The sequence below is a fragment of the Anopheles marshallii genome, chromosome 3 (genome assembly GCF_943734725.1).
Source record: "Anopheles marshallii chromosome 3, idAnoMarsDA_429_01, whole genome shotgun sequence".
In the NCBI taxonomy this organism is placed as follows: domain Eukaryota; kingdom Metazoa; phylum Arthropoda; class Insecta; order Diptera; family Culicidae; genus Anopheles; species Anopheles marshallii.
In genome coordinates this window covers 16,583,587-16,601,012 of record NC_071327.1, presented here as the reverse complement: position 1 = coordinate 16,601,012, position 17,426 = coordinate 16,583,587, and the positions used below count along the sequence as shown (strand labels likewise).

Sequence of the window (17,426 nt, the reverse complement as noted above, 5' to 3'; positions counted from 1 at the left end):
TCCCAAAGCTCGTCATTGTAGCGGCTCCTCCATTGTTCTTCAACTCATACGGAGAAAAAATCCTTCTGAGCATCTGGAATTACACTCTAGTTCTACATAGTCTCAGCTGCGTTCGTCACGACAGATGTTTGGAGTGGCGAAGTGTCTTCAGACTGTAGAAAGACCGGTTGACAGCCAGCACCCTAGCGCGTATCTCAACATCAATGTTGTTGTCAGGGAAGATAGAAGAAATTATGGACGTTGTCGAAGGTGCGCCCACCTATATGTACGTCAGTCCTGCGTAAGTTAGGATTACTTAGAGGCTGGCTAAAGGCGCCACTATCAATTTGGCTTTTTTTCGTTAATCTATGTAATGTCTATGTTATACTTATCGCTCATTGCTTATAAGTGAAGGTAGCTTAATCTAAGATACAATTCACATTCGTTTGAAGACATTTCCTTCTGCAAGCAGTGAAAGGTCACCTTATCCCCGATGTACTCGGCCGTGGTCCCCGGTACTAGTAAAGAGCAATTGAGTTTTGTTTGGAGAAAAATAATGGCGATCTTTTTTAGTTCAAGAAGAATGATATAAAGTAATCACTACCGAGCAATATTTGTGAGAATTTTTCAACACTAACCAATGTTTAGAAGATGAATCACACTCTTACTAAACTAGAATTACTAACCTAGTATTCCGGAACACTGAGACAATTTTAAAAATATCCCATACTGCATCATCGACATTTGTCTAACTAAAATAAGGATGAGCAATAGGCTTCCCAGCTGCTATTCTATTTCCATCCCACACAAACAATCGACAATCGATCTTCTCCAAATGGGTGGTTGGCTGCATGCGGCGAGTTCGATCATAAACGCTGCACGCAATGTTTTCAAGGCCAGCACAGTACTACCATATGACTCCTACGGAAACATTTTTATACTTCCCCACACTTCGTTCCAGCAGTTGATAGCTATTTTTGTATTCTGTTTACTCGAGCGCACAGAGACCAACATGTACCAGGCGGATAACCTACATTAGCGATCATGAAAAGTTGGTTTGAGCTAGGGTCGCTGAAGCATTGCTAGTGATAAGCAGAAAACGAACAAGAACCCACCTTGCCATGTAGCAGAATCCAGGGGTCTGCTCAGATGGTCTTACTTGCTGATCACTGTGGGTTCTTTTGCGTTATCTGCATGACGGTGGCAGTACAATTGACGTCTAATCGCTCAACACGCTACGCAGAAGCTGGATAGGATGTGGCAATCGGAGAGAATCGAACAGGGAAGCACAGATCATCAATCCGCTCAAGGCAGTAGTCGCGTGCAGTCTGAAGGTGGTGAACAACCGTATATATTCACACACACGCACACACGTTTTCTTGTTGAAATCGGGTTTGAAGGGCGGTTGGCGCATAATCTCGATCGCGTTGTTGATAGTCATCGTTTGTAGACAACACATTGCAACGGCAATACGGAACCCGGCTCGGAGGTGAATGCCAACACCCACCGAGAGCGCCACACACTACCAACCAGCGCAGCGCACTGTCGTAGAAATAGAATGGCCCGCAATACGCCGTTGGCAGTGCTTTCTTGTCTCATATTCCTTAACTGCTTGAAACCATTGATAAGCTGGCCGGCAAACGACAACGACGCTTCTGACATGTCGCAGCCCGACTTCGATCAGTATCTCGGCGAGTAGGTTGTTTTACAGGCGGTGTTAAACAGTGACAGATTTCCTACGTGGTGCTCTCGTTTGCTTGCAGTTATCTCAAGCCCGGGGATACTGTGGCGCTTCTGCTGGACTACGATGGTACACTGGCTGAGCTAACGTCCCATCCGAACCTCACGCAGATGAGTGATGAGATGCGTGAGAGTCTGCGCAACATTGCAAACAGTGGCAAAGCGTTTGTATCGGTCATATCTGGGCGCGACGTGGACGGGGTGAAGGAAAAGATCGGGATAAACAACATCATCTACTCGGGCAATCATGGTTTGGAGGTGCTGTATCCGAATGGAACCCGCCACAACCAAGGCATACCGAAAGATGTGGCGGATAATTTCGACAAAATGATTGATCATCTGAATCGGGAGGTAAGCGAAGGGCCTGTTATGCCGTCCATGCAGGGTTTTATTGGTATCGTTTCGTTTGGTTAAAGGTGGTTCATCATGGATCGTGGGTTGAGAATAAGCGTGTATCGATAACGTTCCACTTCCGCGAAGCTGAACAGAAGTACATACCGGAAATGGCCACACGCGCCAAAGAGATCATTGAATCGTACGGTTATCGAGCGAATCCGGCTCATGCATCGGTCGAAGGCAAACCTCCGATCCAGTGGAATAAAGGTCTGGCGGCGGAATATATCCTGGGCAGCAGCTTCGATCCTAGTTGGCGCACACGCAAGGTACTGTTTGCCGGGGATGATACCACCGACGAGGACGTGATGAAGATGATCAAGGGCACGGGAAGGTCATTCCGGGTAACGAAAGATAAGGACTTGGTGACGAATGCGGACTATAAAATACCTTCCGTCGATTCGGTTTATCACCTGCTAAAGTGGATCGAATCAAGAGTTGTTTAGACGCGGACTGTGGTGCGAGAACTCGTTTGGGACAACGGATTTATGTGAACGTTTCGGTCCAATAAAAACGTAAGTGTTGTGATCGTGATGGGCATCTTGCTCCAGTGACAACCATATGGTGTTTGTAAACAAAATGCTTCTTATCAATGGATGCTACTTCTTATCGTTTACGTTTCTCAAACAAAACCATAAAAACGATTACGATTCGCAACGATTGTGACGAAAGATCGCATCAATTCAACTTCCGCAAGATTCCTAATTAGAGATTAGAGGCACGTGTAGGGTAGTTAAATAATGGCCAAATTGTCAGCGTGGATGATCATTAATTTACACAACGATTTGCTAGTTTTTGGAGGTTGGCAGTATAAATTGCATTTGATTTATATATTTGAGGCATTATTCATAACTGCAGAAATAAAATAACGAAATTTCAAACCGCATATTTGATCCAGCGCTTGTCCCACTGTGCTCACATCGAGCTGCTGTCAATTGGTTCGAGTAGACGTCATCGCGTTTGTCAGCGTTTGCCAGAAATGTCACAATAGACAAATGTCAAACGCGGGTTCAACAAATAAAACAAGACACGAAAAGTTTGCGGTAAAGTTTAGTTTTTCGTGTAATTTATTTATTCTGCTGTAGTTCCTATCCAATACCAACATGTCCTCACCAGAAACAAGGCTGGAGGTGAGTAATATCAAAATGGTGCCACTTTAGTTACCTGTGATGCATTTACTTGATTTTCTGCCACGTTCGTCCATTCAGTTGTACGACGAGGATGCGGAATCGCCTTCCGAGTTGATGACCGGAGAAATGACCGTATCCAGCGCTCCACAAAATTCGTCCGATCCCACTGCACCCAACTTCAACACACTCGATGAACCTATAAAAGACACAGTCGTAAGGATGGCAAAGAACTGATGTGTATGACCAGGGGACATAACAATGAATGATGTCTTTTCATCGCTCTATTCCAGATGCGTGACGTAAAGGCTGTCGGTATCAAATTCTACCACGTCCTCATTCCGAGGGAAAAGAACACACTCTTGAAGGAATGGGACTTGTGGGGACCGCTGGTGTTGTGCACGTTCATGGCCACGATCCTGCAGGGCTCGTCCGACGACAAATTCGATGGAGGGCCCGAATTCGCGCAAGTATTTGTAATTGTTTGGATCGGTGCCCTGATAGTAACGCTCAATTCCAAGCTGCTCGGAGGAAATATGTACGTTGCATTTGTTTTTCCACCACGCCAGATGAAGGCTTAAGTATTGTTTTGTGCTTTTTCAGATCCTTTTTCCAGTCGGTGTGTGTACTTGGCTATTGCCTTACACCGTGCGCACTAGCCCTCATACTGTGCCGGATAATTCTTCTAGCAGAACAAACAACGTTTCTCTTCTTCCTACGATTCCTCGTAGCGTCGGCCGGTTTTGGTTGGGCTACGTACGGTAAGTGCAGTGGTAAGGATTCCACTTGAAACGTTTCTAACTGGTCTAATAATTCTTTCGTAGCGTCGATAATCTTCCTCGGTGATAGTCAACCACCGAACCGGAAAGCTCTTGCCGTGTATCCAATTTTCTTATTCTATTTCATCATATCGTGGCTCGTCATTTCGCACACCAATGTGTGAATGTATGCGATGTGTTGAGCTTCAATTAAATTCCAATTGTGATCAGTGCAAAAAGCTAAAGCGGGACAAAACAAGTCGGAATCCCGTTAGTGACTGAACCGACGGGACAGGTGTGCAGTAGAGTAGTACATTTTAAAGCGTTTTCACTATACCCTCCGCCAGTTGGGCGCGTTGCACCAAAGTCAAAAGAGGGTTCACATGACGACATCACGACCAGCACACAGCAAACACAGGTTAACATTGACAGGTAGAAAGGGAAGCTGAAGGAAAACCAACACGACACACTTAGTGTAATCACAACTGTACTAAACCGCTAGCTAAATCTTTTGTATTATACAACTTTCCATATGTTAGAGTAATAAAGAAATGGAGCCGCACCGATGCGGAAGATTAAACGGCTTGTCTGTCCAGTAAGTTTGGAGCTGTATAACTAATTGCGCGCCCTCGAAACATTTCAGTGCCTACCTTCTGAAATCTTAATCTAGACTCAGCTTAATGTACCAAGATATTATTTCCCACGAAGGGTTGTTTTATGGCATAAGGAGCGATTCAGATTAATCTTATTTATGCTTCAATTCAATTGAAACGCGACAGTATGCGCCTCAGACATTCGAACTAAGAGATAAACCAACCGTGCGGAGGAATCATTGTTCAAAGTTCATTGAAGAAATACCCTAATTGGGTTGATTGCGCTGTTAATAACAACGACTAGCAGCAGTCTTATCGTAAGCAACGCGTGTAATCAATTTCTGTCTTTCTTAATACATTCGTTTGCTAATGTCAACCCAGGATTGCCATCACAGAGGTGATTAGGGAGCCTAGCTTTATCATTGATAGCTTGTAGTTGTCAAAAGGATCATAAATTTGATTCGATTTCGGATCTCGCTAGACGGTTTTACTGCTGTAAAAAGTTACACATCTATCGTCAATGACCTACATGTGTCGGCAGAATATGCGATAAACCGCAAAAAGTTCGTAAGCTCTAACGTTTGCTCGGTTTGCTTAGTACAACCACTAAGAATTTATTTCTCTCTAACCTTACCCTACAGACATTGTTTTCGAATATCATCATAGTTCCCGAAACAAATGTTCATTGGTTTCTTCAGCCTGGGTTGTTCCTGCTCCGCGAACGCCAAATCTCTCGTAAAACTTAAACGCTACCCTTTTCAACATGAAACTATATGGTATGGTTCAACAATATAGCAACAGTCGTAAAACAATAACAGCACATATAGTTTCACTGCTGCACGGAAAAAAGGAAGCAAACCTTAATAAAAGCAATTTTAAGGATACATTCGCTTCGATAACTAGAGTAGGAAAATAAAATAACGCAAAGGAAGGAGAAAAATGGGACAAATAATGCAACTTGAAGTAAAGCTAACCTACATAGACACGCATGCACAATATGGAACGGTGTGCTTTCTACAAACCACTCTCCTTAATCACGCTCGTCGGAGCTGCTGGCGGCACTGTTGGCAGCACTCGTGTTCGGTACCAGATCGAAAGCCATCTGCATCTTGACGCTATCCTTCTTCTTACCCCGGTACGTGAGACTGTTTGCACGTGGCTTGCGGCGCATAAAGTGTCGTTCGACCCACTTCAGCATGGTCAGCACGGAGTCCGTCGAGGGCAGACGTCTTTCGGCGGAGGTTTTGATGATCTGCGAATTCGTCACACGGAATGTTGCTGCCATACCTTTGAGAGCCTGTTGGAGCATTTAGGAATTGGGTTAGTTTTTGCTACCTCACAGTGTATGCCGGGGCTTCACCCTACCATCATGGCGTCCTCATCCGTCATATCGTCACCGGCGTAGATGATCTTGATCCGCTCACTCCAATCGACACCGAATGCCGTTCGCAGGATGTAAATCGAGGCGCGGCCCTTGTTCCACTGTACCGGTGGCTTTGCCTCGATCGCACAGTGTGCTTCCGCCGCACGGAATCCAAACTGGATGATTAGTTGCCGTGCCTTTTCCACCATGGCGGGACGTAGCTCGGCTGGCGTTTCACGATAGTGATACGTCAGGAGCGGTCCCTTGTTCTCAACCCATGCACCATCACCACAAACCTGTGACAATCAATTTGTGAAGTCAATCTTACTGCTCGTACTAACAACAGCCCGTAACTTACCGAGTCTTGCAGCGATTTCAAAAGTCCACTGACTTTATCCTCGTACTCGATGGGCATGGGATGAACGAATTTACTACCGTCTGGGTGTAGAATTTCCAGCCCATGGTTACCGGCGTACGTGATGCCTTCGATTCCGACCATCTGTTTCACGTTCTCTACGTTTCGTCCCGAGATGATGGCGATATACACATCCGAATGGTTAGACAACCGTTGTAGGACGTTTTTGGTCTCTGGTGGCAGGGTGGCCAGATCAGGATGAGGAGCAATCGGGGCAAGTGTACCGTCGTAGTCGAGCAGCAGCGCGAGCTTATGGTTGTATCCGATGTAGCTGCAAAACAAAAAATATGAATCGTCTAACCTCACGTCTAACCTCCAAAACACAGGGACTTACTTTAGCAGATAGTCATCAAAATCATCCACAGTGACCGGTTGCATCGTGGTGGTACCGATATCATCCTCTTCCAGCGAGCCCATTGCCTTCAGGAACTGTCTCATCCAGCTGTTCACGTCGTGTTGCATTTCACGGCGCCGCATTCGTGACATCCGCAGGGTCCGTTCATCTTCCGGCATAGTAAGGGCACGATGTATCACCTCGGCTGCCGCATCCAGCTCGTACGGATTGCACAACAGCGCCTCGTGCATAGTTTCGCCGGCACCAGCAAACGGAGACACGATCAGTACACCGGGAGGTTCATTGATCTGACAGGCGACGAATTCCTTCGCTACCAGATTCATACCATCGCGCAGTGGTGTGACTAAACATACGGATGCTTCACGATAGAAGGCGGCCAGTTCCTCCTGTCCGACACACCCGTAGATGTAGCGAATCGGCGACCAGTTTGCCGTCGTGAAGCGCCCATTTATCCGTCCCACCAGCTGGTCCATCTCCTCCTTTAGCTCCTGGTACTCTCTAACGTCCGTACGGGACGGGACGGATATCTGTAGCAGACTAACGTTTTCCCGATGTTCCGGATGCTTCTCCAGCAGCACCTCGAACGCCTTCAGCCGATTGACCAAACCCTTCGTGTAGTCCAGCCGATCCACACCGAGAATGATCTTTTGATTGGTGTTGATCACCTTACGCGCAGAGTGTGCCAACTCCACAAACCGATCGAAGGGTATTCCGATCGGCAGGGGACGTACACGGACCGAACGGCCACCGTGCTCCACCAGCAAGTTCTTCCGATCAACGCGGCAACCGAGGTTACGCTGACAGCAGTCGACGAAGTTGAGACAGTAGTCGCGGATGTGGAAGCCAATCATGTCACAGGCCAACATACCCTGCAGAATCTCATCCGACCATGGATACAGCCGGAAGATGTCCCACGGCGGGAAGGGAATGTGCAGGAAGAATGCCATCTGGTACGGGAGGTTCCGTTCGTCGGCAGCTTCGCGGATCCAGTTGGCCGCCAGCATAAGATGGTAGTCATGGATCCAGATCAGTGGCACCCCAGGGTGTGTGTTGTTGTTGACCGCCTTCTCAAGTGCTTCGATCGTGCGGGCAGCGAACTCTTTGTTCACCTCGTAGTACGATCGCCAGTGATCGGCACAGAACGTTGCCCGGCCCGGCATCGAGTGGAACAGCGGCCAAAACGTCCCATTGCAGCATCCGTTGTAGTAGCTATCGAACAGCTTCGGCTCCACGTTCACCGATACGACCTGCTCGGAGAGTAGCCCGGCCGTTGGTGTGTGATCGGTCGGGTCCGACTCCGGGATGGGTTCATTCTCATCGGTTAGCGTAATGCCGGACCACCCGACCCACAGTCCCTTGCCCTTGATCACGACCGGCGCAACCGCTGTGACTAATCCGCCGGCACTGTTGGAAAGGCACAAGGTAAAGGAAGAACCGTGATTGTAAAGATAGATTCGCTGTGTGCAGTAAATAGGGCCCGAAACATGATGATAATAATGTACAACACGCGCGTGCCCGTGCCTATCGCTATCACACGCTGGTAGGATGACAGCACCGCCTGTAGCGCACACTAACCGGGAAGCGATCTAGCCTAGCCTCGGCTAATCCTGGTAGTGGTCCAATAAGTGTGTACAGTAAACAAGGGAACCCTTGACCGATACGAAACGCACGTCGTCAAAGTCATTCGTAATTGTTGATTCCTGCTGCACAAGGAAGGGGGTAAAAGTGCGCAACGGAGCGGCCGGTTACCTCACCACGGAAAGGTACACAATTTCTCCCCCACCGTGCTTCACGAAGGTCTTTCCCAGCGGATTACGGTCCGCCCGTAGCCGATGTCGCACTACCGTCCGCGCTGATAAGCAGCGCGCACAGGAAGCGACACCATGTTTATTGAGAAGCATTTACCAGTGGATTCTCGAATCTCTCCTGCACATCGATCACGTGAAGTACCCATGATGCCTGGGGATGAAGTTCTTCTTTCGACTGATCCACCATCCGGAATTCCACCAGGTACTAGCTCCTCATTCTACCTTTGCACAAGGTTTTTAGTATTGCGAGGGCCGTTACTATGGCAATCGACCAGAGTGGATCGCTTGCACCCGAGACATCTCTGTAACTCCTGTATATATTTTTTTCTTCTAACCTACGGTAAGCACCCTCTGGGGGGTACCTTCGTAAGCAACGCAAGTACATCATGTCGTACACGCGGAACTAAACGTGAGCGCGGGTCGCTCTGATAAGCGCTATCAATGTCGAGACAATCGTACTCCCCGAAGGTAATACAAAGCTATCGATGACAGCTGTTAATCGTTCGGTGTAATTGAAGTGAGTTTAATTTAATCTTGCATAGCTGTCTTATTTCTGTCAATAAAATGATAACGCGGATAACGTTTGCTTGCCGTACTACGCTGTGGTTATCTTATCGTAGGAATTAAAAATAAATTTCCCACATAATCGCGTGTCTCCTTTTTGACCGATGGGAGCTATATGGGGGTTGTTCAGTACAATTTGCAATAAATAATTTTAGAATTTGAGCTGTTTCTTCCAGTAAAATGTGAGTAAAAGCCCGTACAGACATCTTGCCGCAAGAAAACTACTAAGAGATATGTGACATTTTGACAATGACAAATAGTAGTAATCCTTAACCTAACGTTAGGGGAAAAGTAGGAGTTTTCGTTTAGACCAACTAATATTCCAATCACGTTATCACAACGAATTTACTAAGCGCGTCTGCTAAATTGGAAGTGTGAACTACTAAGTCAGAATTCCTCAAATGACCCAATTATACTAAGTTCGTTGGCTTACTCTTCGGTGTTTACGCATAGCTTCTTCAGCATTTTGCCTTATTCTTTCATTTTTCTCTCACAATCTCCTCGCACCGCGATGACGTTGCGTCTTGTCTGTCAAAGGTCAGCCAACAGTGACACACTTTTGATTACCAGGAAAAAAAAGGAACGAAACCAAACAGAATCGGTGTACAAAAACAAAACAAAAATCGGTAAAAAAAAAGCATGGTAAACAACTTCATCGTAGGGTCATTTGCGCAAGCGATCCACCGAATAGTCTGTAATCCGGTACCCGGACCTGTTAGTAACACTTCCCAACCCGACAGCGCACTTAAGTAAACGGCTTATCTCAAGAAACGTCCACTGAGGTCTGCTCAAACGGCACCACGGATGACGCGCAAGTGCGTGGCGTAATGGGTCACTGAAAGGGTCTGCAAAAAAAAGGGGTCTGAAATGCTTTCCTACCTAGCATGACGACTGAGTTTGCCCGTCTTGGCGTCTCGCTTGAGCACGAACGGCAATCGATTGGATACCACAATCAGGCTGCTCTTGGTTTGGGCCTCCTGTGGTCCAGTGATGGTAATTTCGCAGTTTGCAGACATCCTGCTCGCTTGTCACTTTGAAATACTATACTTTGCCTCCCAGGGGGGAGAAAAAAAGGAAGAAAAAGAACACCTGTCACCGTGCACTACCTCCGGTTGGAACTCGAGATCTTCACGGATCTGTTCACTTTTCGTGTGGGCTGTGGCTTTGATTTTATCTAGCTCATAACACTACGGATAACACACCACACCCGAACGACGGCAGAATGGCTTGGGAAACACTGGACGGTCTTTCGTCACGCTGTAATAGTAGCTGTAAGCCTGATGTGTAGCACTAAGTACACAACGCTACTACACAACACGCTGCGCTGCCGTAAAATTGCGGAGAGAACAAACACCACGAGCTTAACACAGCACGGTCCACCGACTGGAATGGCTCGCTGTACCGCGAGCGAACTGGCCTATTCACCGTGCAGTTGAGATTCAACTGATCCCGGACCACAGTCTGCTGTCAGCTGATAAAGGACACTCTAGGCGGCACTTGCCAGCTCGTGCCTCAGCGGAGGTGTACGGGAGCGGTGCGAATCGCGCTGTGGTTCCAGAACGCGCGGGTACAATAATAATAACATCTTCGCAAATGGCACCAACACATGGCCACTGTCTGCCTGCCTGCGCTAGATCATCCGTCAACGCGTGTCCCCGCGACGAGATTCCGATGGCGCGTGTTTGTGGTGTTCGTTCCATGCCATCCCAGCTCGGTTTGGGGTGTGTGCGTGCCGGGTTTTGTTTAATCACAACAAATCGTCGTCTGTTGAATTTGGTGCACTATTGGCCCCAAAAATTACCTACACCAAAGAGGCGGAAATGTATCACTCATGTCCGTGGCTTGGGCGCGTTCCGATAGAGGACGTATCGCTCGGTTTCCGCGCCTGCCAGCTTCCTCCAACGCGCCGTCAGCGAGTGCATACGAGCAGTGCTTATCAGCGTGGATTTTGATAGGGAAGCACTCATCCCGGATTGGATGTTATTGTTTATTTCAGGGTCGTGTACCGTGAAATGCGGCGTATCTTCGATGTACCTGTGTAATAGTGCTTCGGATTTGCTAGGCATCGAACCAGGGGCTACTATCGTCTCTAATGAGGTAAGCTACCGAAAAGCGTCCCGTCCCGATCCGGTTCCATTAATGGTCCTAATAATCGTTTACAAAAATCTTCCCTTCCCGGTACCGCGCACGCACACACACACACATCGGCAAACCTTCACTGGGCGGCTCGCCGATAAGCCACCACGCTCCATAGCAGATGGGCACGATTTTTGCGCACTTTGTCCCGGTCAATTGCCGCATTCTCGGCCAGCCAGAACCCACCGGTACTGGTATGTGACGTGACGTGACTGCACACACTGCCCGGTCCAATCTGGTACAAAGCGGGGTGTGGTTCGGTCCCACATACGCAGTGTCTTTGGACGTGGCAAAGAACTTTACACAGCCTGCGGCACCCTTGCCGCTTCGCGATGCCTTGACAGGGTGTGGCGAGGTTATCGGAACTAGCCAAGAACTAGGACGCTATGCGCAGCAGGAAAAGAGGGCCAATCCGCTTAGTTCTGAATGCTGGATGACTGCAGTTATCAGAGCCGATGACGATTGGGAGGTTTTTGCTTTTTTTTTTTATTTCAAAAACAACATATTTTAGTCTTACGAAACGTTTCTGTGGGTGGCCTTCACCCTTCAAGAACGTTGAACTACTTTTTTCCGGACCTTGGATTTTGAGCAAACAAATGCGCGTGATGATCATGTCTTGGGTAGGATCTACGATCTTGGAGCATAGGATCTTGGGTAGGATCTAGACATGTGGTTTTATCGGGTAGCAGACCTACCTTGTCTTCAATATGTGACTTAAATTACCCAAAGTTTCCGATACAATCTTCCAGCTGCTTGGATTTGGACATCACACATGTCCAGTTTTGTCGGATTAGAGTCCTACCTTGTCTATAACATGAGACTCGAATTACCCAAAGTTGATAACACTTCCAGCTGCTGAGCTAAATTCGATCACGTTTGGAACTCAAGAAATAAGGAAACTAGAAGCAGGAAACTGCTCGTGTTTTAAGGAATTCTGTTGTTAGTTCGGATTAGTTAGACACGTATTGTTGGACCGTAATCGGTGTATTTAGTCTGGAACGTTGGAATGCCTCCCGCAATACTTCTATTAACGCGCGTGGCCCAACAGAAGGAAGACTTTCTACCACAACGAGATTGCGCCAAAGCACCCAGATAATGATCCCGGAATAGACAGTCGAAGCATGCGACGCGTGAAATGTTTCTACTTACTGCCTCCACAACATTGGCGCTCGATGTCGTTGATAGATGGCGCGTTTGATAGGACATCCTACTAAACGAACGGTTCCGCGTCAGACCGGAGTGTTGTGAGTTTCTGGGTTTTTGTTTTGCTCCGGACATATACTCGCTAACGACATCCTGCCCAAGGTTTGACGTAACGCCGTGATCACGTTATACTCAGACGATCGCTAATCAGCATGGAATATTTAATGCAATCAAGAAAGACACTAGGTGGGTGGATGTTTTGTTTTAGAACCATTTTCTTCTCGTGTTTTTTTTTTTCCTTTATTAGATCATCCATTTCGATGCCTTGTTGTTGTACGTGTGTGTGTGTGTTTCATATATATGTGTTTGTGTGTGTGGTGTTTGCTTTTTGTGTAATCTGTAACCTCAGAACTGTCCAATATTCCATAATGATTTAAAACCATTCCTAATAGCACTTGCTTTAATCGCACCTCACTCTCAACGTCTGTCATCTGTAAATAGTGTTCTAATACTGCCACCTGCATCTACGATGCCGGCATACAGGCAAAAAGACAAAACCCTAATATGGCAATCCATCATGATTATCGCTCCTCTATATCTTGCCTCCCTTCGTCATACCGATCATGGGCAATCATCCACACTAAAACTGTCAATAATTCGTTCAAACCATCTCTACGATCTGCAACACGCTAAATCTCTTCATGCCACTCTATCTGAACTGTAAACTCCATAGGCTCTGCCTTGGCAACATTGTTTTGTTTTGTTTTTGGTTTCCAACCTTTCAGTGTTCTTCTTCGTTCGACCGCCGGCGGCTAGAATATGGCTTTGGTTTTTTTCTTATATGTTTTCTGTAGTTTCTCGAATAATTTAGCACTACTGGTTGTTATCAAAAAATGTGTTGATACCCTCCCCCAACTGAGCTACTGGTCTATTATAATTATTATTATTGGTTCTACTGCTACAACAGCTGACCGTTCTGTTCATCCAGCAATGGCTCTCTATCAACACTGCTGGTCTCGTTGAGATTCGGAGGTTTTACATTGTAGTTTGTTGTTGTTCAGAGCTGCGTGTGGTTTGGAATAAGTTTTCTCAAACTGCCCAGCTGACATACGGTGGAGTTCCTGTACTATCTCCTGTACATAAGAAAGGACTAAAAACTCTCTCCCATCGGATTGCTGTACGGTGTTGTGCTACCGGCAGACTATCAGAGCTAGCTCTAGGGTTAAGAATTTCCCATAAAAAGTCGTTCCTATCGCTACTGGGTAAGTTTTGGTATGTTTTGTATTTCCCTGGATTGCGGTGTTGTATCTTCTCATCGTTTGATTGGTTTTGAACGATCGGTTAAAACTCGTCTTAAAGCAAAATTCTGATATATCTTGTTGTACAGAGAAAGTTCTAAAAACCTGCATTGGAGGTGTTCCTCCACATGTGTTAGACGTATCCTCCAGGTATTTAGAGCCTCCACACGTATAATCTCCTGATGCTTCCTCATCCTGGTGAAACTAAACTGTTTGCAATAGTGTTGTAGAATGGCAATAACCACTAAATCAAACAAACAAAACAAATAAACAATTATACAGAGCAGCTTGTGTGCGTCGCTATTTAACTCTCCTCCGCTCAAATCATAATGTATCGATGTAGCTGGGCGAACTCATTCTCGTTACCCAGAAATTCGGAATGGATCTTGGAGTTTCCCACTATAAGTATTCACCCCCTCGATAAAAATCACAATATTGCCCACCGACTAGCTGCCATCCGTTGCCGAGCACCTTGGAAACCTACGCTAGAGCGCTCCTTTTACGGTACAAAAAAGGGGCCAACAAGCTTTCGCACAAACCTGTTCTGTTGATGGTCGCTGGACGCTGAGTACATGAGAGTTAAAATAGCGTTGTGTCGGATGAGTTAGAGATTAGTTCACACCGAACGTGATGCTGCCGGTGAGTGCTGTTTGGTTAGAGCTGTCTCCCACTATTTCTTGCGCCTGCCTCCATCGTCCGACCGTGTGTTGGATTAATATAATCGGCATTATTTCTTTCTGAAGCGCTGTCCACACTCGAGTCAATAGTACAACCGGTCGCGCTTCAGCTCGTTGTCAAGATCGGCCAGCTGCTGTAGGAAGCCCTCGTTCGGACGAATGTCCCGATGCATCCGCACGGTGCGGATCGCTTCGGCGGCGGTCATTTTGCGAGCGATCATTAGGTACGCCAGGACGCAGGTTGCCGACCGGGACATACCCATCATGCAGTGGACCAATACTTTGCCTGTTTTGGGGGGGAAAAAAATCAGTCAGGAGTTAAAGTACTGTACGACCTTTTCCAACACTTCATGCTTACCTCCACTGTTGATACCATTCTCGATGAACTTGGAGGCGATGTAGAAGTACCGGCTGATGTCTGTCGTCGGCTGGTCAATCATCGGAAAGCCCATATACCTAAAGGTACACCTTGGATAGTGAGTGATGGTAGAAATACTGTACACCCTAGCACACTACTAGCCAACGGTTATTGCAGGTGTCTATTCTGTTGTAGGCTCCTTAGTCCTTCGGAAATGCGATCGTACGACCGATCATTCTTCCAGACTCGCGGAACATTTACCGAGGTGAGTGCGAGAGTTTTCAGTTGGTGCAAATTTTGCCTATCAGTTTCGGGGTGGGGGTTTATTCCTCGTGCCGTCTAGCGCAAGAATCCAAGCTTACCTGATGCCGGACATATCGCGATAGTAACTGTGTCCCGTGTCAACCTGGCCGAAACGAGTTCCTTCCGCCGTGTTCAGAACGTGCGTTACACCGATCAACCGTAAATACTGTTTGTTCTTAGCTGAGTTGCTGTAACGAAACATTCACAAGCCTTATTGTAGTGTTCGCGTGTTCCATGCAAGCCCCACTTACGCATCGCCGATGTACAGCCTGGGGTAAACTTCATCACAGTCAACGTCATATAATGCACATTCGGATCGTCGAAGGCCCAGCATGGGCCGGCACGGTGTGACCGAGTAGTGAAGGATCCGTTGCAGCTGTCGGCCGGTCGTTTGTTCCGCCATTTTGTCGTTATTACGATAGTGTGTCAGATACTAGAAAACAAAAAAAAGAAGAATAGTGCCCACGGCGTCAAATTAATACCTCGCGTCGAAACAATGCATGCGATTATCTTGCCCAGGAAGGGCTAATTAAACATCATAAAAAAACCCATCCCAGCGCCCATCATCGGTGTTGGTTTGCGTGCCGAGTTCCACAAATCAGTTCCGCAAAGTCACATGCCTCCCCCCGGGATTCGTGACACCTACCCATTGTGCCACACGCCCGTGGCTCCAATACACCCCCTCAGACACGAGTGAATCATCAAAATGGCCAAATGGACGGTGGACACAGATGTTACTGGTGCGATAAGCTCAAACCGTCAAGGCACGCGTTCGAGTAGTATCACGCTGCTGAAGGAAGGTACAATTATCGATTAGTGTAGCCCTTCCCTCCATGCGTCTTGCCAGTGGTAGTGACTTGGAACGCGCCAGTGTTCTTACCGTGGCCCGAGTGTCCATATTGGCACTTCATAAATCGCTGATAAAGCCATTGAATTATGTATGTTATAGTTTTATACTTTATTTACAGCGCACTGTGTACATCCTGTCCCGGATGGGAACGGGCGACGCTACGCAGGCACGTGGCCGGTTCGGTGCGCACTCCAAGTGGAAGCATCCAACCGTGCTAATCCCACCCCTGAACAGTGAGTTCGGTTCTTTTCCATCGATAAACATGACAAAACTAATCCATTACCATGATGGATGCAGCTCCAAGAGACTGTTCGGGGGTTTGGGTTGAGCCCGCGTGTGCTTGAATAACAATGAACGGTTCACAAAGGATCGGGCGGATGGGTTGGACCCGAACCGGGCGCCACCGAAGGATGCATTGTCTCCGGGTGTAACGTCGTTTGATGTTGTGCGTGTTTTTTTTTTTTATAGATAAAATATTCAAATCGCGAGGACAACGATTTGCGATGGAAGGAATAATGACGTGAAATGGACGGTTTACCGAATGTTTGATAAAACAAACGTCTGATGCAACAATGTCATGTCATGTTCGTAAGCTTTTCGATGTTGAGGACAATTTTTTGAGAAAATATCTCAAAAACTAAGGTTTCAAGATGTAAGAGAGTGCAGGAACATGAAATTCTTCCAACAAAGTTATTCCAACAAAGGAGCTTATGGATTGCTTAGTTAAATTAGAATATTTAAATTCAAAACTTCAAAAATTATTAAAATTCAAGATCTTATAAAATAACCATAACATAAAGGTACAACGTAGACTTCATTAGGTATCTTTGGACGGATATATATTCCCAATCTTTGAACGTTTAAATATTGCACTTTAATCATGTTAAAAATTCTCGTAAAATTTTCCATTTTCCCATGATACTATTTTAGCTACTAATTATTGAACTTTTTTACAAATAGTGTCCCATTTCCTCGTTCGATAAGTTCATTCACCTTTTTGAGTGTTTTAGCCATTGTATATCCTGAACTAAAGAAGAAAACCCGGCTGATAGTCGATACAAGCTTTGCCGATCGTAAAACGAAACTTTGCACACCGTAGTTTGCTTTTTGAAGTTTCCTTTTTGTTCACTTATTGCACTTCGCTTCTTTGGCCGGGCTTAACGCACAGAAACAACCGCACCAAACGTGGCACACTCGGGTCTGGTGGTTGTGGAAATCACTGAACCAAAATGCGAATCCTGCACCAAGCGCGTCCAAACACGACAACTCGCACCGAAGTCACGGAACGGAATGGCTGCACGGATGTCCAAAGGTAAGGCCCTAAACTCCCTCGGCAGGTAGCGACCGTATTCAAAATCCACGATTCGTATTCAAATGGTATTCGGGTTTCGTTGTTGGCGCCTTTGCTCCGGTTTTGTACTTCCGCTCATGTCCCACCACCGTATCGGTGGGGTTTTTTTCCACCATTTGCCTGAAGGCAATTTTCATCGCTATATGTGTGGGGTTAGCGTTGGTGGTTTGGGATGAGACCAACCCAGTGGGTTTCGAAGCGTCCTTAGCTAATGA

The 17,426-nt window shown here is 46.7% G+C and overlaps 4 protein-coding genes across 4 annotated transcripts; 2 read left to right on the top strand and 2 right to left on the bottom strand.

Annotated features, from left to right (window-relative positions):
* The first annotated feature begins 1,537 nt into the window (after positions 1–1,537).
* Positions 1,538–2,558, top strand: LOC128711875 (uncharacterized). The gene is made up of 3 exons (XM_053806762.1): positions 1,538–1,674; positions 1,743–2,070; positions 2,136–2,558. Exons 1-3 carry the CDS (start codon positions 1,538–1,540, stop codon positions 2,556–2,558), a joined length of 888 nt encoding a protein of 295 aa, XP_053662737.1.
* Positions 2,559–3,215: 657 nt separating this feature from the next.
* On the top strand, positions 3,216–4,182 carry LOC128711886 (protein YIPF6). The gene is made up of 5 exons (XM_053806773.1): positions 3,216–3,242; positions 3,321–3,455; positions 3,533–3,777; positions 3,843–4,000; positions 4,064–4,182. The coding sequence occupies exons 1-5, from the start codon at positions 3,216–3,218 to the stop codon at positions 4,180–4,182; spliced, it is 684 nt and encodes a 227-aa protein (XP_053662748.1).
* Positions 4,183–5,620: 1,438 nt separating this feature from the next.
* Positions 5,621–10,111, bottom strand: LOC128711448 (uncharacterized). Its single transcript, XM_053806325.1, has 5 exons — positions 9,975–10,111; positions 6,703–8,127; positions 6,312–6,639; positions 5,956–6,249; positions 5,621–5,887 (listed from the first exon to the last, which is right to left on the bottom strand). The coding sequence occupies exons 1-5, from the start codon at positions 10,109–10,111 to the stop codon at positions 5,621–5,623; spliced, it is 2,451 nt and encodes an 816-aa protein (XP_053662300.1).
* A 4,274-nt stretch (positions 10,112–14,385) lies between these two features.
* On the bottom strand, positions 14,386–16,874 carry LOC128711741 (dual specificity protein phosphatase 3). Its single transcript, XM_053806626.1, has 5 exons — positions 16,854–16,874; positions 15,262–15,443; positions 15,070–15,198; positions 14,708–14,817; positions 14,386–14,635 (listed from the first exon to the last, which is right to left on the bottom strand). Exons 1-5 carry the CDS (start codon positions 16,872–16,874, stop codon positions 14,433–14,435), a joined length of 645 nt encoding a protein of 214 aa, XP_053662601.1. The 3' UTR covers positions 14,386–14,432.
* Between the last annotated feature and the right edge of the window lie 552 nt (positions 16,875–17,426).